The sequence below is a fragment of the Equus asinus genome, chromosome 17, assembly GCF_041296235.1.
Source record: "Equus asinus isolate D_3611 breed Donkey chromosome 17, EquAss-T2T_v2, whole genome shotgun sequence".
Taxonomy (NCBI): Eukaryota; Metazoa; Chordata; class Mammalia; order Perissodactyla; family Equidae; genus Equus; species Equus asinus.
Window position 1 is genome coordinate 46,977,215 of NC_091806.1, and position 23,570 is coordinate 47,000,784.

Here is a 23,570-nt window from a genome sequence, read left to right on the forward strand (position 1 = left end):
TCATTTCACGAAATGAGGATTGCACGCCAGCCTGGCGGGACGTCTGCACATTGTGCTTTTGTGGCCCAAACATCAGGTTGCAAAAATGTGGGGGCCTCGTCAGTGCTTCCAGGAGCTTCTCCAGCCCTTGGCGTTGGCTCGCCCATCTCGGGCTCTGCGGTCCCCGGCCGTGCTCTCTCTTCCGTTGTCGGCGGCCCTGCCTCCGTCCGCACCTCGGCCCCCGGCGGCCAGCTCTCCGCCATCCGCCTCGGAGACCACGTGGACTCTGGCTTCCCTTACGCGGTGCGGCCTCTTGGGTGGAACTGGACGGAATTACCGTTTTCACGATTCCAACCGGATGGCGGTGATTTCACCTGGTTTGCCTGCACCCAGCATCTGTGCCGGGTGCATCCATCGCCTCCTAGCTGGGTGACCCTGACAGGGTCAGTGAGGACTCAGCAAGCTCACGCCCTCTGTAGGGTTTCCTTTATGATTTAAAAGGCTTTAAAAGCCCTGGAACTAACCGGCCTCCTTGCCCTGATTTGCCTCATCGGGGGGCGGTGGAGCCAGCCTTGCCCCTCAGCCACAGCCCTCCGTCCCGGAGGCCGGCAGTGGGTCTTCTGACGCGCCGGCTCAGAGCTCAGCGCGGTTTCCGTGAAGGCCGACAGTGAACGTTCATCGTTGTGGACCAGGAGGCCGCATGCTCGAGGCTTGGAGCAGCCGTTCTCACGGAAAGGCTGTTTCTCACGCTTTTTTCATTTCGCGCTTAAAAACGTAGACAGCCACTCTCGGCTCTGGGCTGTCCACACACAGGCCAGGCTGGATCCAGGCCTCGGATGGTACTCGCGGGCCCCCTCCGGAGCTCCAGGGGATGGGCCCCAGGGTCCGTAAGCACAGCACACCCTGCCGTGAAGACACGCTGGAGATCGGGGTCCATAGTGAACTCTTTCCGGGGCTTTCTGCCGTCGGGTGCCCCCAGGAGCCTCCCGAGGATGCTTGGGCACATCCTTGGTCACACTTTCCAGATGGGGAGGCTGAGGTCAGCTGGTCAACAGAGCTGAGCTGGAACCCGAGACCTGAAGCCTTGGGCCCCTCCAGGTGCGACCCCCCCACACACACACACATGCCTCCTGGAGGAGAGGGTTTGCCCTGAAAAGCTTCCGCTGCCTGCCGAGGCCTCGCGAGGGCGGCCGGGGCGGAGTGCCAGGCACTCCCAGCACAGCCCTGGAATTCTGGAGCCCCGTGCCCAGGGCAGGAAAGAAAAGAGCGTGGCCTCCCCGTGGCTCGCTCCTGACAAAGGCCTGATTCTCAGGCGCCTGGAGGCCCCGGGCGAGTCCTCTGCGGGCGTGTGTTTGCTTTGGCGTCCTCCGCTTGGCAAAGCCCTGGTTTAGGATGTCCCTCCGGCAGCCTCGGAAAACTCGCAAACCCACCAGGGGAAACGGGGCACCACGCCCACCTCCCCGGCTCTGTCTTTCCCACGACTTAGCAATGCTGGGACCCGTGTCTCCAGGGTTTTCACTCACTCACGGCTCCTCATTTTTTTTCCCCGGTTCTTACGGGTCAGCAGCTGGCTTCCTGGTTCCTGTGTGGTTGGTTGGAGACATAATCTATCCTCCTTTCACGGGTTTGTTTATGGCTCCTTGGACTGTAACTTTTCCTTGAAGAGGCTTTTGTATTCTTCCTGTGATCCGTGCACGGCCCGAGGGGGCAGAGGGCCCCAGTGGCCCCCATGACCTGGACCCACAGCGGGGGGGGGTGGCTGGGGAAGCTCTGCCACAAAGCACAGGCGCCTTGATGCCCCTGCCTGGCCACGGAGAGGGCGGCGTGGCGAGTCACGGCGCGGACCCAGGCCTCGGAACCGCCTCCAGCTTCCCAGCTCTGACCTTTGACACTGGGCTAATCCGCTTCCTGCTCACAAGCTCGGCGCCTCCGGAGCCTCTGCTGGACCGGCTCCTGGACCTGTACGTGGGCAGCACGACGAGGAGCCGCCCTGTGGGGTTCTTGGACGTGGGTCCCCTGGACGGCAGAGGCACCTCACAGAAGAAGGCAGCTCCCCCTGCAAGCTTTTTGTAAATGAAGCCCAGACACTCTGCCCAGAGAACAGCAGCCCACTGCGCCCAGAGATGGTCAGAGCGTTATTCTCACCCTGGAGGGTTGCAGCTCCAAGAGAGGCTCATCCCGGGGCAGAGGCTGGCGTCCTGGGTTTGCATTTTGTAAACCCGTGCCCATGCCTCTGGTTTGGGGACCACGCAGAGGACCGTCGGCCTGGACTTATAGTCATCACAGCGCCTGCAAGACAGGCTCAGCTCTGGGCTCTGGGAGGCTCTCCTTGGCCCAGCCCGTCTCCCAGCCTTGTCACTCCTGTGTCCCGTCGTCCCCTCGCCCGGCCCATTGGGCCGACCCCAGACCGTCTCTTCGTGCCGAGCTCAGACGCCGCCTCCCGCGGGAGCCCCCTGCCTGAGGCTTCGACCTGCCGGGGCTCACCGCACCCCACCCAAGTCAGAGGTCGCAAACTCAGACCCCACAGGGCCGGGCGGGCCGCGTTAACAAGGGGATGATCAGAAGGAGGAGGAATGCCCTCCCGGCCGCAGGGCAACACGCCCGTTCCCGTCTTCCTTGAGTGTTTGTCACCCCACTTTAGTGGGGACCTGGGTTTGATGAGTGTTTCTCTAAGTGGGTAAAGGGAGGCCCCACGGGGTGGAGAACAGAGCTGCCTACACGGCCCGGCAGAACGGGGTGCCACCGCCAGCTCTTGTCCCCGAGATGTGCCAGCCCGCTGTGACCAGGCCTGAGGCTCGCTCAGAAGTGGCAAGTCGAGATTTTAAAAAATAACATCATCCTGATTTGTAAACGTCCATCAACACCTTTTAAGTAGCGGGCACACCCCACAGAACACCCAAGCACATGGTTGTGGCTCGCGGGCCGCCGTTTTGCAACCTCTGCTCTGGCATCGAGAGTCTGGTGGGAAAGGCTTTCTACTCTCATGCAGTCACTCAGCAAACATTTACCCAGCAGTGCCAAGCCCTGTGTGCCAGGCACTGTGCTGGGCCCAGGAGAGCCACAAGGGCGTGCAGTTCACAGCCCCGCCCTGGGAGCTTGGAGTCTAGGAAAGGGCTCCCAGCCCCCACGACACGCAGCCGTGAGCATCTGGGCAGGACAGTCAGATGTGTGACCACTGGTCATGCCATCTTCCGCTCACTTGCACCCCGTGTGCTTCCTTCCTTCCGGGGAGACGGATGGGATGGGGTGGACCGACCGTGCCCCGAGGCCATGCAGAGCCACATGACTATTCCTGCCACCACTTCTGGCAGGAAAGTAAATTGAGACACCCGCTCCAGTGGGGAAGACGGGACAGCACCACGACAAACGTCCCGTCTCGGGTTAGGTCGTAGCTCGCCTGGCGCCAGGGCTCCAACAGGACCCAAGAAGGCGATCCCCGCTTCCCGCCCAGCCTGGCAGAAAGCCACCACATGCCGGCTGTCCCGGAATGGTCATCGGCTGGGGCTGGGGAGCAACAGATCTGGACACTTCACCCTTTGACCTCGGGGGCTGCATCGGAGCCTGTGGCTTCTAGCTCCTGGGCCACAAGGGGCTGCACTCCCACTGTCTTTGCAGTTGACAGCATCACCCCCAAAATGGGCCTTGGAGGTGCCCGCAGCTCGGCAGAAACGCCCGTGGGTAGCTCTCCCTGGTCTTGCGCCATCTCCGCCCTGGGGAGACAAACCCCATCTGCCACATTCTTCCCTAATGACAGCGACACCCAGTCCTTCCGCTCCCGCCCTTTCTGAGACGGGTGCTGTCTGTCATCGCCCGCCCATCAGGGATCTGGTTCGGGGCGGGGAGGAAGAGCGCCTGGACTGGCCTCCCAACCCAACGCCGCCCCTGCCGTGTGTCTGGCCCCCTAGGCGAGTTCAGGGTGGGGGTAGTGGTCGGGCAGAGGGCGCCAGGCCCCTTTCCAGGAGGCACAGCATCGACGCCCTAACAAGCAGGGCCCGCTCTGGGCCCTCGGAGGAGGCGCGTCCTTCTCGGGCTCTGCTGGGGAGGCCAGCGGGGGAGCGTGCGTTTCCCGGGTGCCGAGTGGTGGTCCCTGTGACTGGGTGCGAGCTGCGCCCTGGGTGACGGAAACAAGGAGGCGTCCAGACGGGAAGCGGTTTGCACCGCACGGCTGTCAAATCATCATGCCTGGAGGCGGGGGGGCCCTGGCTTCGCTCGGCGGCCCCGGCACCACCTCTGGCGTGTCCCTGCATAGTTATCCTAGCAGCAGAGCACCAGTCCAGTGCCTGCCACGTGGGCAGGAGCGGTGCCCAAACGGAATCTTTGTCTCTCTAGCAAAAAGACTTCGTCTGAGCCAGTTAGTAAAACAAACAAGTCCGTGGAGATGGCTCAGAAGCACTTGGGGACCAGCTGTTTTTAGGCACCTCTTAGAGGCTACAATTTGCTTACAAACAGCTGATGAGCCGGCCCAAGCCGCGGGCTCTGTCGTCAGCCAGGCTCCCCCGGATCCCCCACTCAAGGACTCTGCATCCCCACGCCTCTGACCGGGCCCCAGAAAGGGCCAACCCGGCGCTCGCCAGGCCCCCGGCCGGAGTTTCTGAGAGCCAGGTGCGGGGGTCCCTAAACTCTGCCTCTCTCCTCCCCTCAGGAATCTGGTACAACATCCTCAGAGGCGTCGGGAAGCTGGCCGTCATCATCAACGTAAGTGACGTCGGGGCCTCTGCCGCCTGGAGCCCCTCTGGGGAGCTGGGGGCGTCTCTGCCTCCACCCCATGTGAGCCCAGGTGTCGAGGGGGCGGGCGAGTTCTGGGTGGGAGTAACGAATTCTTCTGGACCTTTTTCTGCAGCCTTGAGCAGACTTCCCCACCGTGCCCACCTTGACCCCTGAGTCCACTCTCTCCCCAGGGTCCTGAGAATATACGAGACAGAGAGATTCCTCATTGGCTGTCATTCTGCTCTTTTCCAATAGTCTTTCCCCTTTACCTGAAATGCATGCCTGCTCTAAAGGGTTGGAAAATGCTGAAACCTGGAGAGAAGAGGAGAAACCACACATGTGCACACGCACACAGCTCACTGAGCACAGTGCTCTCCCCCAGGGCCCCCCTCCCCTGCGTCTCGCATCCCGTCCTGACACACTGTGCCACACCCCCCCCCCCCCCCCGGCCTCTCCTACCACCAGGCCTGCAGGCTGCGAGCATCCTGCCCCCTCGGTCACAGCGGACCAGCCCTCAGGCTCCCTGGTGGCCTCTGGTCCAGGTCTGCCTGAGTCTGCCAGGGCCTGGATCCCCCTGGGTTTAGTTAGCTCTGTCCGGCTGTCCCCCACACGTGCTTCAAAGCCCAGGGCTGAATCCCGGGCATGTGAACCCCAGGAGCCCCAAAGCATCCGCGGTGCCACCACCTGGTGACCCTCGCCCCGCCACCCACTGCCCAAGCTGGACGGAGCCCCCAGAAGCTTGCATGTGGGGTGGTGGGGCTCCCCAGAGCAGACAGTCAGTCATTTGGCTGAACGGCCCGGATGCTGGGTCAGGGTCACAGCGAGGCTCTGGGACTCGGTCCCCACAGCACCGGAAGTGATGCTCAGCCGGAAGGGACCCACGGACACTGCTCTCCCGGCTTGCGGGCAGCCCTGCCGACCACCCACTCCCCCCGGGTTGAGGCCTTGAACCCTCATCCAAGGGAAGCCGTGGGCAGAGCGCGAGCACGGGACAGCGACGGCTCCTTATCCCGTCCCAGCAAGCGAGCGCAGGGCTCCGAGGCAGGAGGGCGTGCTTTGGCTGGGGGCGGGGGTGCCGGAAACGCTGAGGTGTGGCCCGTCTGGAGCACAGGGTGCTGTCAGCAGCTGGGAACCAGCCGGACATCTCGCGAGAACCACCAACAGCAACCATAATAATGGCAGCTAGCATTTATAGAGCGTCCGGAATGTTCCGGATTCTTCTAAGCTCTTTCAGTGCACCCATCCACTAGGGCACACACAGCCCTCGAAGGCAGAGGGTTGTTACAGAGGTGAGACAACCGAAGCACAGAGAGGTCAGGCAACTTGCCTGAGATCACACAGCCAGAAAGAGGCAGAGCTGGGCTTCACCCCGGGCCATGAGGCTCTGATACTGGCATCACCCTGCCCTGCCCCCAGGGGCGGCTCTGGAATAGGATGAGCTGGGTCAGACCTTGACAGTTTACAAAGCACCTTCCCCTCCGTGCCTCCTCCTTTTTCAAACAAGCCAGGAAGGCGAGGTTTTACGCAAGGTGGATGATGTTATTCCTGTCTGACAAGAACAAAGTGGAGGCACAGAGAAGTTAGGTAACTTATCCAAGGGCACACAGCCAGTGAGAGGCGGCCAGCTTTTGTCCCCATGCCTTGCCATCACAGGCGTCCCGTTCTCAGCCCCGGGCCCCCTCCCCCGGCTGCGGAGGGGCAGACGGGAGTGCCCTCAGCCCTTCATTTGTTCACTCAATGTGCCGAGGCCACGTGGTCACATTTGTCAACTTGTGGGCAGAGTGTCACATGGCCAGGCCCCAGGGCCATCGCCGCCGTGGCTCATGGCGGGGCATGTCTCCCTCTGCTGCCCAGCTGGGGGTCCGTGCTGACCCCGCTGTCCCCTGTCCCAGGCCTTCGTGATCTCTTTCACGTCCGACTTCATCCCCCGCCTGGTATACCTCTACATGTACAGTGAGGACGGGACCATGCACGGCTTCGTCAACCACACCCTCTCCTCCTTCAACGTCAGCGACTTCCAGAACGGCACGGCCCCCAACGACCCCCTGGACCTGGGCTACGAGGTGCAGATCTGCAGGTACCGCTCTCTCGGCTTCTCTCTTGGAAGAGCCACGTTGGGTGTGTTTCTGGAAAAACTCCAATTGGAGCCAGGATTCTTTCAGGACCAAGTCACGGAACAGCGCGACCTTCCTTCAAGGAAAAGAAAAGATTCCTGGGGTGGGCGTAGGAGGTGATTTATTAGTTCCTTTAACTAAGAAGTCTAGGCTAGCTTCAGGCGTGGCTGGATCCAGGGGCTACAGTTTGCCATCAGGCCCCACTCTGGCACTGCCTCCCAACTTTGCATTCCTCCATGTTGGCGTCGTTTTCTGGCAGGCAGAAGGGATCCCTCGGCAGCTTTATAGCCTCTCTGCTCAGGAGTCCCGGTGAGAAGAATTTCTCTTTCCCAGTAATCAGAAAAATCCCAGGATTGAGTCTCACTGGCCTGCTTGCATCACAGGCCCATCTGTGAACTAATCGCCATTGCCAGGGGTGGGGGGCTCTTACTGTCTAGGCCTCGGTCATGTGCCAGGGTATGGGGTCATAGAGAACTGGGGGGCTCCCAAGGAAAACTGAAGTGCTGTGACTCAAAGAAGGGATGCTGGATGCTGGGCAGGCAAAAGCGACAGATAGCGGAGATAGTCAAACCTGCAGGACCCCTTCAGCTGGCCAGACACGCAGGAAGGCCCCGGGAAAGAGGGAGGCGAGAACAAGGACAGGGGAGTGCGAGGCAGAGCCGGGCCTGGCCGTTCGCTGTGCAGCCTCCACGTGCCAGCCTGGGCTGGGGGCTGGGGACTCGGGAGCGGGTGGCATGTCCCTGCCGTCTGGGGTCCTCGATGCAGGGGGGGCGACAAAAGCCTAAACAGGTCAGTCTAAAGGGGTGCTAGGAGCCAGAAGCCCAGGTGAAGGGTGGAGGCAGTGGGGGACCTTCTAGGGGGAGGAGCAGAGAGCTGAGACTCTGAGGGTGGTGCCCATAGCCAGCTCCGTCCTCCTGGAGCACGAAGTATAGCAGGAGACGAGGGGGGCGATGAGACAGAAGGAGCAGGCAGGGGCACGACATCCCAGGGCCAGCACACAGAGGACTGTTGCACGATTGACCTCTGGCTTTGCAGTGAGGCTGAGAGCAGGGAAGCAGGATCGAGAGACGGTGTGATCGCAGCCTGCTGAGCCACCGTGGACGGTCTGAACTGTCTCCAGCCGGCAGAGACTCAGAACACAGAGGCCGCAGGGGCCCAAATACGCGTCACAAAGCCCGTGCCACGAAGCGGGCCCCTTTCCACACAGGGCAGGCTGTCCTCCAGCCTGTCTGCTCTGACTCGGCACATATTCTGCTGAGCTTAATTCTGCGTCTCCGTCCCCCTCGGCTGAGCATCAGGGAGTGGAGGACACTGCTGGGGTGCAGGGAGGTGACAGCAACAAGAAGCGGCTTGTGGCTGCAGCAAAAAAAAAAAAACAGGCCCGAAAGACGGAAACACAGAACCACCTGGGTCGTTGGAAAAGGCCAGCCGACCCACCCCGCGTGGGTGCCGCTGCTGGCAGCCCCGTGGCAGATGTTCCCAGGGGGCCTGAGTGACTGAAGGACAATTTCAGGATGCCCTGTGTGTGTGCCGGCTCCGGGCGGGGGCAGCCCCTCCTCTGGGACCTGGTGTAGCAGCGGGAAGGGGGGACGAGGTGGAGCAGGTCTGCCATGGGGAGGGCAGGCGACCCCGCCAGACTCGGACACAACACGGCTTCCAGAATCCCGCCCCCCACGCGGTCCCGCGCACACATAAGTGGGCACGTGCATCCCGGGAAAGGCCTGGAGTGATCTGCCCCGACCCTCTGCGTGGTCCCCTCGGGGAGGACACGGCGCTGGGGAGGGACGTCCAGGGAAGGGACTGAGAGGCCCCCGTCCCCGTCCTTGCACAGGCTCGTGCTGCGGGCGGGACCTGCCCCCCAGCCTCGGGCCCGGCTCTGCGCGGGTCGGGTGGCACCAACGCCTTCTCTGCATGTGTGAACGTTCCACGCCAAGAACACACTCAAGCTGGACCTCTAACTAAAAGCAAATTTTACAGGAAGAGTGATTTTACTAGAAATTCTCTCCGCCATGTCGGTGTTGATGTCTGTAGGGTGAACTCCGGTTTTCAGGAGGACACGGGCCATTGAGCTGCAGGCCCTGGTTAAGAAAGCAGCCCCCTCATCCCAGGCATCCGTCGGGGTGTCCTGGCCACACGGGGAGAGGCCACAGAGACAGGGCAGAGACCCCGTTTTTAAGTGTCTGGTTGCTTTAACCCCCTAGAGATGGAAGACTGGGGGCCAGACCCCTCTGCTCCCCAGGGTTCGGGTTTAGCCCGGCCCTGCCCCACCCTTGGCCAGCATCGTGTGCCACAGGTGCTGCGAGCCCCACACCTCCGCTGGCCGCACCCATGTCAGGCCGCCACCCAGAGGAGTTGGCAGTCGGGGGGAACAGCGCCCAGCCCAGCCTCGGGCGGCCGGTGTGGGAGAGGCGGCAGAGCTGAGAGCTGTGGTCGCTGCTGGTACCATTTACTCCTGTGCGGAAACAGGCATTGTCTCATTTAATGCTCCCAGCCACCCCCAGAGAGGGCATTATCTTTCCCCCCGGGGAGCTGGCAGGCTCAGTAAGGGAAAAGGCTGAGAGCTAAGCAAGGGAGAAAATAATATCATCTCTGGCAGAGGTCAGCACAGGTGGCAGGAGGTGGCCTCTGGACAGGTCTACAAGTGGGCTTTGAGGCATGCATAGGAGTTTGCCAGGTGACCCAAACACGTTTCCCGGCATCCCAGGGTGGCTGGCCTTGAGTATAGAAAGAGGGAGGAACAAGTGTGTGTGGCTTCTGACACTGGGAGAACGAGGGCTCCCTGTTCCCATTGGAGAGCAGGTTGTACAACTTCTGTGTCACTCGGCAGCTGGCACCAGAGTGTGTGTTCAGGCCCGATCTTATCTCTGGGGTTGGCAGCTGAGCACTGAATGGCTCCTCAGAGACTCCCCTGCAGCTCCCTCTGGACATAAACCTCCGTGGGTGGGGGGCCCCATCTGTCGTGTTTCCCTGCTGAATCTTCAACCCTGAAACGGGACCTAGCATGTAGTAGCTGCTTAATAAATGCTTGTGCTGTGGCTCAGTGAGAGAAGGCCAAACAGAGGCCCAGAGAGGCCAAGTGATCATGCAGAGACACCCAGCGAGGCGGCCGCTGGTTCTGGGTCTGGCCCCCAGGGCCGGGTGCCTCCTCTCCTGGGCTCTGGGCTGGCCCTCAGCTCTTCAGGGACCAGCAGGGGCGCACCTGCGGCCCCACGTCTAGAAACAGGCTTTCCCTGCCGGCTGTGGGGAAGCTTTTCCAACACACAGCACAGCATGGGAGCAGCCCCGGGAAGGCCACGCCCGGGCGGACGTGTTCCCCCCGCCCAGATTCGGGGAGCAGTCGGGGGGCCTCGGTGGAGACAGGACCCCGGATTGTCGCCCCCATGCTGCACCCCCCCCCCCAGACTGGACGTCTCCGGGCCTCTGGAAAAGGACATGGCACTCCCTGAGCACGGGAGGGCCCGTCACTCCGGTAGTGGACAGACGGAGCAAAGACCCTGCTCCACGGGACGGGGCACAGTGGCGGGACCAGGGGCGAGGGGTGACCGAGCTCATCTCCGAGCAGGAAGGCCCTGGGCCGCGTCCCCAGGTGATGACTCTGGAGCAGGTGGGCTCGTGTCACGTAGGGACAGAAGGGAGGCGCCCAGAGGCCGCAGCTGGAGGAGAGGACAGGGCCCCAGAGCGCCCAGGGCAGGGCGGGCCTGGGGACAGTCACCCGAGGGCCCCAACCACACCCACACCAGCAACTCTGCTAAGATGTTTAGCTTTTTTCCAGTAGTTTCCTGGAAAAGAGGGAGAGGTGGTTTTCAAACTGTGTTTCGTGGAACCCAGCCTGGAGTTGTGTGAACGATGGGGTTGGGTTGGGGTGAGGGGGGCCCAGGCTTGGGGAACCCCACCCCCCTGCAACCCGGGGGTCCCCACTGGCTCTGGGGGACCTACTGGGGCATCAAGTGCAATTTCACTTTGGAAAAAGGCTTCCACTGGAACCCTGGACCAGACGGTCCCAGAGCCACCTGTCTAGTGTCTGCATTTCCCACAAAGCCCCTTGGGCCCTGCCCAGCCCCCGGTGGGTCCCAGCCTCCTCCCAACATGGAGCAAGGCTGGCTGGCTGTGCAAGTGGGCTGGGCTGGGGCGTCCTCCCCAGGGAGGGCAGGCTTCCTGGAGGTGGCGGCGTGGGATCCGGCTCGGGCTGCCCTGACCCTCTCTCCCGAGCTCCACGGGGCCGGCCAGAACCCCGGCTTCTCCTCAAAGACCCGCCCTCACTGCCGGCTCTTTGGCAGGTACAAAGACTACCGGGAGCCCCCATGGTCGGAGCATAAGTACGACATCTCGAAGGACTTCTGGGCCGTCCTGGCAGCACGGCTGGCCTTCGTCATCGTCTTCCAGGTGCGCAGGGCCTGTCTGTGTCGGGCTCGGGAACCAAGATCCTGGGGAGGCACTCTGGGCCCAGAACAGGCTCAGAAAGGCAGGAGCTGGCCGGCGTCTGGGGTTCGGGGGCCTGGAGACCCCAGGAGGGACCCCCAAGGAGGGGGACCAGGCCCTGTCCAGAGACAGGTCCCAGGAGACCCTCAGGAATACAGGGAAGGCAGGGGGGGCCGGGCCAGCACTGGTGGAAGCGTCTGGACTGATCTGGAGAGAAGGCAGGTTCAGCTCAGTGTGAGTGGTCTCATTGAAGGAGACACGAAGGAAGGGAGACCCCCCCACCTCGGTCTCTCCCCTCGGTCTCTCGCTATCTCTGTGCAGCAGATGTCCCCCCGCCCCCATGGACAGGGCCAGTACAGACAGGAGGGCAGTGAGCTCCAGGGGCCCAGCCCCGCCCGGCCCAGACTCTGGGGAGGGGAGTGGGCTAACGCTGAAGCCAGGGTGATTCCCAGTGGACAGGACCCCAGACAGAGAGCCAGCTGGTGCACGCAGAGGCTGAGGTCCCAGAGATGGGAAGGCACCCATAGCCACCTGGGCCCTGCCAAGGTCCCATTCACATGTGTCCCCCTAGCACCTGGAATCTCAAGAAGGGGGTTCAAGCTCCGGCTCTGCCCCTTACACACAGTGTGGCTTCAAACAGGACTTCCACACCCTGAGGCCCCGCTGCCTCCTCTGTCAGCTTTCCGTAACACTCTGCAGTCAGAACAAGTGTCTGGGGCCAGGTTCCCCAGAAGCAGAGCCTGAGACAAGGATTCTGCACAAGTGGGTCATTGAGGGAGGCCCCCAGACAGGGGAGGGAGCTCAGCAAGGAAGGATCCCAGCTGGAGATAGCCGTACCTCATCCCACGGGGAGCTCCAGAGCATGAATCCCAGCTTGAGGCAAGAGAGCCCGTCTGGTCAGCCCATGTTGGCTGGTCATTGGCTGTGGGCTGCGCAGGCCGGGAAGAGGGAGACAGACGGGAGGGAGCAGTTCCCTGGGGAGGGGACATCTGTGAGCATTCGCAGCCAACACCGGCCACAGCCGGGGGCTGGGAGTGCCAACAAGGAAGGGGCATCTGGGGGCCCCGGCACCGTCCATGACAAGGCAACTGACTCAGCCAGACGTGCTAACAATTGATCCCTGGACAGAAGTCTAAAAAGCAAAGAGATTTCATTTTTTCTATAAAAACCAACTCATTTGCGTACTGTGCACCAGCATCTCTGCAGTGAGGGGCAGACGCTCAGGGTGACCCTGGGGGGGGGGGGGGCCTTGCAAACTGCAGAGGGGCCTGCAGAACCAGCAGACAGTTTCGGTTCCCTCCGTTTCTGTGCGATTCCTATTTTAGCTATTTTCCTTCAAGCCTTAAGACTCGTTATATTTGGTGATGCGTGACCGATCGGATCATTTCTCCAGCCTCCCAGCCAAGGGATCGAGAATCCTTCCGACTTTTCCTATTTACTGAGCTCAGAGTCTTTCAAGAAAGTCAGCAAACGTTTCCGGAGGGCCCGCTGGGTGGGGTCCTGCCTCGTTTATTCCTTCCAGGAAACGGAGGCCCGGGGAGCTCAGAGGATGTGCCTGAGGTCCCAGGGCCGGGTGACGGGGTGAGGTGCCGCCAGGTGGGGTGCAGGTAGAGGTGAGGAGCATCTCCAGGGTCCTCCTTCGCACCCCCACACGCTGACTCTCCTTGCAGAACCTGGTCATGTTCATGAGCGACTTTGTGGACTGGGTCATCCCAGACATCCCCAAGGACATCAGCCAGCAGATCCACAAGGAGAAGGTGCTGATGGTGGAGCTGTTCATGCGGGAGGAGCAGGGCAAGCAGCAGCTGCTGGACACGTGGATGGAGAAGGATCGGAAGAAAGATGAGCCGTGCAACAACCACAACCCCAAAGCCTGCCCGGACAGCGCCGAGTACCCCGGGGGCGCCCTGTAGCGGCCCCCGGCGGCCCCAGCGACGGGCACCCTCTCCCGGGCGGGCGGCTTCTCGCCTCCCCCGGCCCTGGTGGCTCCTGTGTTTGCTGCAAACAGGGAAGACCACATTCTGATAGGACAACATTTTTCTGTCTCTTTTTTCCTCCTTGTTTTTGCACAAAACCATTATGCAGGGAATTTTTTTTATCTTTAGTCTTCGAGGTTAATCACGATTGCAGGGGCAGGGTGATGACATGCAGCGAATGTCGGGGGCTCCGCAGGAACGATTCTTGGAGACCTCGGGTCTCCCGTGCGGTGGACGGTGAACAGAAGCTTCCAGAAATCTTCTTCAGTCCCCCCAATGCCTTAAGAGAGGCGCAGGTGGATGGGAGTCCAAGGCATTGGGCAAAAGCTCAGGTGACACCCGAGGGAGACGGAGAAACCGATAAGGAATAAATGATGTCGGTGCCGGTTCCAAAAGGCGTCACCTGCCTCTGGGTCAGAAAAGCGAGATGACTTTTCACCCCCTTTTCCTTCTGTCGGTTCAGAAACCGAGACACCCTGGTTGGAAAGAGAGGTGCCCCGGCCCTGTCCACTCAGGGGGCTGGGCGCTTAGCATTTACTCTCGGAGAATGAGGGGATGCAGGTGGCCCTGAATGTGCAAATGACCAGCATCTTTGGGGTCCCCACTGTCAGCTGACCTCGACCTTGTCCTTGTGGGACAAACCCAGGATGAGAGGAACACAGGCAGCGACAGAGAGCCTCGGAGGCATTTCTAGAGACGGCATGAGGGTGTCAAGAAGGCTTCAGGCGCCCGGGGAACACTGAAGCTCTAGGATATTTATTGGGGGGTTTTGGTGAATCAATTCTATGGTGGATTTGAGGGGGTTTTTTCCTGTAGCTTTAAGGTGGAAGGAGTTTATTTTCTTAGTTAACCAAATATCATTGAGAGGAATTTAAAATACTGTTACTACCAAAGATGTTTATTAATAAAGCTTTCTATTTTGGTAACACTTATCTATATTTTTACTTACAGGAATGTTACTGTTGGACAATTATTATTTGCAAAGCTTGTAAAGACCAGTCTCGTAGATGACATGAGTAATCTAAATTTGCCGCCGTTCTACTAACCGATTCTCTGAAATTTCTCAAGCACCAAGGGACACATAAAAAGAAACGTGTCACCAAAGGGAGGCAAGAGAACGGCGCGTCTGTCTTAGACGTGCGGTTGGCGTGACGCCGACTTTCCCGTAAGCCGCCAACTGTGACTGAAGCCCAGAGGTGTCGTAGATTTTCCTTATTTGCTAAAATCATGCGATCTGATGCTTCTGTTTTCTTTTGTACAGTAAATAGTTTGGAATGGAGTTTTTGTATATAAATATTGTATTAAAAATTAGGTGATTACCAAACATCCTTTGATGGAAACCATTCTTTTTGGAAGCGAATGCACACAAATCCTCAGAGGATGCGGCTGAGCAGGCATCTAGATAACTCTGGACACACAGCACTTTCTGGCCTCGAACGCTGACCACGTGGCCTCCACCCAGGAAGCGCGAGGGGCCGAGAAGGCGGTCCCCCCGCCCGTGGGTGAGCCACGGATGCGGGACGGACTTAGGCGGCCGTCTCCTTTAGTGCCAGATGCAGGAATGGTTGTAGAGGTTCCTGGGACCTCATTTGTCTATAAGTGTGTGCGTGTGTGTGTCCGTGTGTGTGCTCGTGTCTGTGTGTGCATGCCTGTGCATGTATGCATGTGTGTGTCCGTGTGTGTGCTCGTGTCTGTGTGTGCATGCCTGTGCATGTATGCATGTGTGTGTGTGTCCGTGTGTGTGCTCGTGTCTGTGTGTGCATGCCTGTGCATGTATGCATGTGTGTGTCCGTGTGTGTGCTCGTGTCTGTGTGTGCATGCCTGTGCATGTATGCGTGTGCGTGTGTGTCCGTGTGTGTGCTCGTGTCTGTGTGTGCATGCCTGTGCATGTATGCATGTGTGTGTGTGTCCGTGTGTGTGCTCGTGTCTGTGTGTGCATGCCTGTGCATGTATGCATGTGTGTGTGTGTCCGTGTGTGTGCTCGTGTCTGTGTGTGCATGCCTGTGCATGTGTGTGTGTCCGTGTGTGTGCTCGTGTCTGTGTGTGCATGCCTGTGCATGTATGCATGTGTGTGTCCGTGTGTGTGCTCGTGTCTGTGTGTGCATGCCTGTGCATGTATGCATGTGTGTGTCCGTGTGTGTGCTCGTGTCTGTGTGTGCATGCCTGTGCATGTATGCATGTGTGTGTGTGTCCGTGTGTGTGCTCGTGTCTGTGTGTGCATGCCTGTGCATGTATGCATGTGTGTGTGTGTCCGTGTGTGTGCTCGTGTCTGTGTGTGCATGCCTGTGCATGTGTGCGTGTGTGTGTCCGTGTGTGTGCTCGTGTCTGTGTGTGCATGCCTGTGCATGTATGCGTGTGCGTGTGTGTCCGTGTGTGTGCTCGTGTCTGTGTGTGCATGCCTGTGCATGTATGCATGTGTGTGTGTGTCCGTGTGTGTGCTCGTGTCTGTGTGTGCATGCCTGTGCATGTATGCATGTGTGTGTGTGTCCGTGTGTGTGCTCGTGTCTGTGTGTGCATGCCTGTGCATGTGTGTGTGTCCGTGTGTGTGCTCGTGTCTGTGTGTGCATGCCTGTGCATGTGTGCGTGTGTGTGTCCGTGTGTGTGTGTGCATGCCTGTGCATGTATGCATGTGTGTGTCCGTGTGTGTGCTCGTGTCTGTGTGTGCATGCCTGTGCATGTATGCATGTGTGTGTCCGTGTGTGTGCTCGTGTCTGTGTGTGCATGCCTGTGCATGTATGCATGTGTGTGTGTGTCCGTGTGTGTGCTCGTGTCTGTGTGTGCATGCCTGTGCATGTATGCATGTGTGTGTGTGTCCGTGTGTGTGCTCGTGTCTGTGTGTGCATGCCTGTGCATGTGTGTGTGTCCGTGTGTGTGCTCGTGTCTGTGTGTGCATGCCTGTGCATGTGTGCGTGTGTGTGTGTGTGTGCTCGTGTCTGTGTGTGCATGCCTGTGCATGTATGCGTGTGTCCGTGTGTGTGCTCGTGTCTGTGTGTGCATGCCTGTGCATGTATGCGTGTGTCCGTGTGTGTGCTCGTGTCTGTGTGTGCATGCCTGTGCATGTATGCGTGTGTCCGTGTGTGTGCTCGTGTCTGTGTGTGCATGCCTGTGCATGTATGCGTGTGTCCGTGTGTGTGCTCGTGTCTGTGTGTGCATGCCTGTGCATGTGTGTGTGTCCGTGTGTGTGCTCGTGTCTGTGTGTGCATGCCTGTGCATGTGTGCGTGTGTGTGTGTGTGTGCTCGTGTCTGTGTGTGCATGCCTGTGCATGTATGCGTGTGTCCGTGTGTGTGCTCGTGTCTGTGTGTGCATGCCTGTGCATGTATGCGTGTGTGTGTCCGTGTGTGTGCTCGTGTCTGTGTGTGCATGCCTGTGCATGTATGCATGTGTGTGTGTGTCCGTGTGTGTGCTCGTGTCTGTGTGTGCATGCCTGTGCATGTATGCATGTGTGTGTGTGTCCGTGTGTGTGCTCGTGTCTGTGTGTGCATGCCTGTGCATGTATGCGTGTGTGTCCGTGTGTGTGCTCGTGTCTGTGTGTGCATGCCTGTGCATGTATGCGTGTGCGTGTGTGTCCGTGTGTGCTCGTGTCTGTGTGGGCATGTACTTGCATCTTGTGTGCATGTGCTTGTGTGTGCACACATGTCCGTGTGTGTGTGTCTGCCTGTGCTTGCATGTACACATGTGTGTGTTGTTGGGTTGGGAGTTGTGGTCACCCCTTTCCCTCAGTCTCTCCCACGGTCCCCAAGTCCCAACCCCCAGTCCCCCCACCCCAACAGAGCAGTTGTAGGATTTCATGCACCTAACGATTTCCCCCAAACCTTTTGGGGACCATCCTGGGGTGGCCAGTGTTTTCTTCTGGACAAGTGGGGACGCTTTTTTGAAGCCACCACCTATGATCAGCGTTATTCCATGTAAGAAAGGGTATTTTCCACACTCGAACGTCGGCAGAGAGCACAGCCCCGTGAGCCGGCCGCATCTCAGGAGCCTCTGGCCCCGCGGCCTTGGCTCGGCTCGCTCACCACCAGGACCGGGAGCCCCGGGCGCCCCCTGGTGCTCATGCTCCCGCGTCTCCAAGAAAATCTCGGCACGCCACGCTCCAAGCACCCGGTGACCCCTGGGTCCCCGAGTCCTGTGACGGGGGCCACCCCGGGGTCAGCATCGCGGGAACCCTCCCCTCTCTGTGGGGCCTCCCAGAGCTTGTGAGGCCCACGGGAGGGTCTGAAGTCCCCTCTGATAGACGAGGAAACAAGCTCAGAGTGGGGAGGCGACGTGCCCCGGGTCACAGGGCTCCTTGCACCTGAGCCGAGACTGGTACCCAGACCTCATAGACATTCATTCATGCGACGTCCAATAAGAGAGCAGAGAACAAAGCAGACACAGCCCCTTCCCTCGGGGGATGACGTCTTGTCGAGGGCGTCAGACGCTTCACTAGAAAATGAACGCCAGGACCAGATAATTTCAGAGGAAGAAAGGAACGCTGATGGAAATGGCAACAGGGGAGGTGACTGACAGCGACTGAGTTAGCCAGGGAGGCCCCCGGACACCTGAGCAATGAGGAGCCAGAACGTAAAACCCTGCAGGAAGGCAGGATGGTTCAGGCAATGGGAATGGCAGGTGCAAAGGCCCTGAGGCAGCAGCGTGCTGGGTGAGTTCCAGGAGTGGCAAGAAGGACAGGGTGGCTGGAGCAGAGGGGCAGGGGAGGCAGCAGGAGACGGCTAGGAGAGGGAGCCCGAACCAGCTCACACGGGGCTCCCAGTGATACGAGGCCTTTGGGGTTGCTGGGTAAGTTCCACAGCAGGGGCCGAGTGGTCTTAACCAGCACAGTGACGGGATCTGATTCACATTTTGAGGTCAGTGCAGCAGGTGGGTGAAAACGGCAGTGGGGTGGGAAGCCAGAAAGGAGAGTGTTGCAGAAATTCTGGCGAGCGATGTTGGGGCTCGGCCGAGGGTGGTAGAGGTCGGTGAAGAAAGGCCAGCAGATAATGTCACAAAGACCTGAGATCCGGCCCTGAAAGGCCCCCCAGAGATCAGGGGGTCAGCCGGCACCGTTATTTCACAGGCAGGCACAGAGGCCCAGAGAGGGCAGGACACCACTGCCATCACACAGCAAGCTGGCTACACAGCCATCCCTCGGACCCAGGCCCCGTGACACCAAGCGCCAGACATTTTCTGCTACTGGTCCCTGGAATGGTGTGGTGGGAGCACAGCAGGGTGGAGCCCCCAGCACAGACAGGGACCAGCAGTGGCCTGCAGGGGGCCTGAGGTCTGTGGCAGGCATTCCTACCAGCATCTGCTACACGGATTCTGCCGCCCTCCCCCGTGGGCGGGGGCATGTTACCATGAGCTGCATCCAGCCCAAGACAACCTCCCTTGGATAAGTTCCGTGTTTGTTAAAGACTTTTACTTGATTTAATCTATAAAAACCAGGTGAATCCACATAAAAATCCAGATTTGCACATTCTCTTGAAACATCAAGTCATCTGATGACATAGCCTCATTTTTCTTTTTTGTCTTTTTTTTTTTTTTTTTTTTTTGGTGAGGAAGATTGGCCCTAAGCTAACATTTGTGCCCATCTTCCTCTATTTTGTATGTGGGACGCCACCGCTGCAAGGCTTGAGGAGCGGTGCATAGGTCCATGCTGGGATCTGAACCCACGACCCCTGAGCCACCAAAGCAGAGCACACAACCTTAACCACTACACCACAGGGCCGGCCCCAACATAGCCCCGTTTTTCACCAGGTCACACTTTCACACGCGACTGGAGCCCCGCGGTGGCTGCCCTTCCTTGGATGGTGCATGCACTCTCCAGCCTCCCACAGTCGCCCTCTCCAGCCTCCAAAACGTGCCCACCCACTGGATAAGGGGCAGCTGAGGCTGGCTCCTGCAGTCACTGGCCTTTCTAGACAAGCCTCAGGCCAGATCCCCGTCCTGGGATCCAGGACCAGCGGTGGGATTCCCTGGAACAGAGCTTGGCCAAGGTGTGTGCCCTGTGACAGGGCTGTCCCCACCCCGAGGCTGGACTCAGAGCCCCAGAGCAGCCAGACCCCCAACCCCCACACACGTTCATCTACAGGTTCCCAGCCATTTGCGTGCCCCCTAAAATGACCCCCTACCACAGGCGGTGTGTGTCTCCACACTCAGGCAACACTCACTCACCTGCCCATGTTTTGTAAGAGCCACAGCAAAGGAGAGAAGTGCTCACACTTGTCAGAAAACGCAGCAGGAAGGAGAGCTGGCACAGAGCAGGGACAGAGGAGGCACCAAAGGGTGCTGAACGAATGAATGACGGAGGGAGGGAGGGATGGGCGGGTGGGTGGATGAATAGACAGATGGGTGAATGAGCCAGTAGATGGGTGAACGGATATGGATGGGTGGGTGGGTGGATGGATAGACAGATGGGTGAATGAGCGAGTAGATAGGTGAATGGATATGGGTGGATGGATAGATAGATGGATGGTTGGGTGCGTGGATGGATGGGTGGGTGGATGGATGCATGGGTGGGTGTATGGATGGATGGATAGAGGGATAGGTGGGTGGGTGGGTGGATAGACGGGTGGGTAGGTGGGTGAGTGGATGGATGAATGGGTGGGGGGATGGATGGATAGATGGGTGGATAGATGGATGAATGGATGAATAGATGGGTGGGTGGGTGGATGGATGGATGGATGGGTGGGTGGGTGGATGGACGGGTGGATGGCTCTTTGGATGGATGGACATTTAGACAGATGGCTGGATGGCAAATAGACTGATCACTGGGCCTTTCTGCCCTTGAGCTGAGTGGACCTTGGGGTCAAGCTTGCAGAGTGTTGGCGGAGCAGGTTAGGGGTACACGGAAGGCAAGCTCTGAGGCCTTCTGGCCCACAGACACGCCCCCAGGAGGCAGCCCCTCACTGCTCACTGACACAGCCTTCGGCAGAGGGGCAAGCAGCACAGATACAGCTCTCACCTGGAAACACCGACCTGGACACACCGACCTGGACCAGCCCACGCATCTTAGCCCAGTTTCCCCAGATGGGCTGGTGTGTGCTGCCCCCGCCAGGAGCCTGCCAGGAGTGCAGCCCTGGAAAAAGACGACCTTGTAGATACTGAGGTCTGGTTCCCTGCGCTCTGCGGAGTCCTTTCCTTCTGTATCCATTCTTACTCTCACTCCGGCACCTACCCCCTTCCCCCTCGCTCCCCCCACATTTTTATCAAGGGATAACATACAGAAAACTGCACGTCTTAAGTATATAGTCAACTCCAACAAAAACACATCCCTCTGTAGCCAGAGCATCACGGCACCCCAGAAGCTGCCTTCTTGCTCCCTTCTGGGCTCCCCTCCTCCCCAACCCACAGGGTCCTCACTTCCAGCCCCAGAACCGGGTCGCCTGGTTTTGCCTGTTGGTGGCTGCTGCCCTCTGCTGGCTGCCTCTGGGAACTGCACCCAGGGAAGGAAAACACCCAGATAGCAGGGGCTGTGTGAGCGTTCTGTTTGGGGCCAGGGGCAAATTACCACGAATTTAGTGGCTTTAAAACAACACAGCGTTATTATCTTACAGTTCTGTAGGTCAGATGTCTGACACGGGCCTCCCTGGACTAAGATCAAGGTGTCGGCAGGGCTGGACCCTTCCTCCATCTTCAAGCCAGCAATGGGGGCAAGTGGGGGACACTGCTGTCTCTCTAGTCCTCTGTTTACGAGCGTTCGTGATTAGATTGGGGCCCCCGGGATAACCCAGGATGATCTGCCCATCTTGAAGTCTGTAATCCTCACCACGTCTGCAAAGCCGCTTCTGCCACGTAAACCAACGTGCTCACGGGTCTGGGGATCTGGATTCGGACTGCTCACCATCCTCACAGGTGAAGGCCAATCTCTACCCAGGAAACCAGGACAAGATGCTTTTTCTTTCCTTTTTTCAAGAGTCAACGCTAAGTGAAAGAGACACAAACCGGACTTCATCAAAATTTAAAGTTTTTGTGCATCCAAGGACACAATCAACGGGGTGAAGCGGCAGCTCACAAAATGGGAGAAAATATTTGCAAATTATATTTCTGATAAGGCATTCATACCCAGAATATATAAAGAACCCCTTCAACTCAACAACAAAAAGACAAGCGACCCAATTTAAAAATGGGCAGAGGCCTTGCATAGACATTTCTCCCGAGAAGATACATGAACGGACACTAGTCCAGGCAAAGATGCTCAGCATAACTAGTGCGTCAGGAAATGCAAATCAAAACCACAGGGAGACACCACTTCACACCCATTAGGATGGCTATTATCCAAAAACAGAAAACGATAAGAATTGGTGAGGATGTGGGAAAATTGGAACCCTTGCACGTTGCTGGTAGGAATGCAAAATGGTGCAGCGGCTGTGAAAGACACATTGGTGGTTTCTCGAAAAATTAAACATACCATTACCATAGGATCCAGCAATTCCACTGCTGGGAATATACACAAAAGAACTGAAAGAAGGATTCGAATAGATATTTGTACAGCTATGGCCTCATGGGGAGTTCCCCACAGTCAGTTGACAGAGGACAAGAAGACACAGACCTGGTTTACAGGTGTCTCTGCACAGCATGCGTGAGGCCCCTCTCCAGGACACCCCTGAGGACAGCGGTGAAGGGCAATCCTCCCAGTGGGCAGAACTGTGAGCAGTGCATCTGGAGGGGTGAGGAGGGGCTTGAGGGGGCTCCAGGACCCCCTGGACGTCTACAGAACACTCCACCCAACGACAGCAGAATGCCCATTTTTTTCAAGCACTGTGGGACATTTACCAAGATAGACCACACACTGGGCCCCAAAATAACATGCTGAGGTTTACAAGGGTTAAAATCGTGCAGAGTGTTTTTTCTGACCGTGATGGAATCAAACTTGAAATCCACAACAGAAAGACAAGAGGAAAATCTCTAAACTCGTGTAAATTACACAACGCGCTTCCAGATAACCCAGGGGTCAAAGAGAAAGTCCCAAAGGAAATAAAAATACGTTGAAATGAATGAAAATGAAAACACAACATATCAAAATGGTGTGGGACACAGCTAAAGCACGGTTGAGAGGAAAATTCATAAAACTAAATGCTTACATTAGAAATGAGGAAAGGCGGGGCTGGCCCAGTGGTGTAGTGAAGTTTGTGTGCTCCGGTTGGACAGTCCAGGGTTTGCAGGTTTGGATCCTGGGTGTGGACCCAGTACCACTCATCAAGCCATGCTGTGGCAGCCACCCACATGGAAAATAGAGGAAGACTGGCACAGATGTTAGCTCAGGTCAAACCTTCATCAGCAAAAAAAAAAAAAAAAACCACCAATATCTTTTATGAACTTAAATGCAAAAATCCATAACACAATATTAGCCTACAAATCCAACAATGTATATAAAAAGAATTGTACACCATAACCAAGTGGGCTGCATTCCAGGTACACAAGGCTGCTTCAACTTGCAGCAATGAACCCATGTAATCCACCACATCAACAAGCTAAAGAAAAATTACATAATCATGTCAACTGACACAGAAAAACCACTTGACAAAATTCAGCACCCATTTAAGATTTAAACAAAAAAAACTCTCAGCCAGTTAGGGGCAAAGAAACATTATCTAAACCTAATAAAGAGCATTTACCAATCAAACAAAAAGCCTACAGCTAACGTCACATTTAAGGAGGAACAATAAAGATCAGGAACAAGACAAAGATGTCTGTTCTCACTCTGATTATTCAACATAGCACTGGAAGTTGTAGCCACTGCGATAAAGCAAAGAAAAGAAGTAAAAGGCATACAGTTTGGAAAGTAAAAAATAAATCTATCTCCATTTGCAGATAACGTGCTTGTCTACATAGAAAATCCCAAAGGATCTATACAAAGACACTTTTGAACCAACACATGAATTCAGCAAGGTTACAGGACAAAAAAATCAACACACAAAATCTAACAACGAACGTGCAGAAATCAAAATTTAAAACGTGATAGCATTTAAAATCACTCCAGAGAAAACGAAAGACTATGTATGCACCTAACAAACCACGCACGGGGTCTCTATGCTGATAAATGCTGATAAAAGAAATCAAAGACCTAAATAGATGGAGAGGCATACCATGTTCATAGATGGGAAGATTCAACATAGTAAAGATGTCACTTCCCCCCAAATTGATCTATAGGTTTAACGCATTTCCTATCAGAATCCTAGCAACTTTTTTTTTCCATAGACAAGCTTATTTTTGAATTTATACAGAGAGACACAGACCCTAGAATAGCTGAACGTCTTGATAAAGTAGCATAAAGTGGGAAGAACGACTCGACCAAAGGCAGGTTTACTATACAGCTACACGTCAAGAACGGGTGGTATTGGTGGAGGGTTAGAAACACAGATCCATGGAACAGAACAGAGAACGCAGAAATGGATC

At 57.4% G+C, this 23,570-nt stretch overlaps 1 protein-coding gene across 11 annotated transcripts in view; it reads left to right on the forward strand.

The window, feature by feature from the left end:
• ANO1 (anoctamin 1) overlaps window positions 1-14,519 on the forward strand; it is a 165,992-nt gene extending 151,473 nt beyond the window's left edge. For 10 of the 11 annotated variants that reach the window (XM_044762091.2, XM_044762090.2, XM_070488352.1 and 7 more), the window contains 4 exons: window positions 4,622-4,674; window positions 6,579-6,763; window positions 11,078-11,183; window positions 12,890-14,519. In XM_044762091.2, coding sequence (XP_044618026.2) covers window positions 4,622-4,674; window positions 6,579-6,763; window positions 11,078-11,183; window positions 12,890-13,132 — 587 coding nt within the window. In that variant the 3' untranslated portion in view covers window positions 13,133-14,519. The remainder of the gene's footprint in view (window positions 1-4,621; window positions 4,675-6,578; window positions 6,764-11,077; window positions 11,184-12,889) is intronic. The other variant, XR_011495216.1, reaches the window with a different exon arrangement.
• The last annotated feature ends 9,051 nt before the right edge of the window (window positions 14,520-23,570 follow it).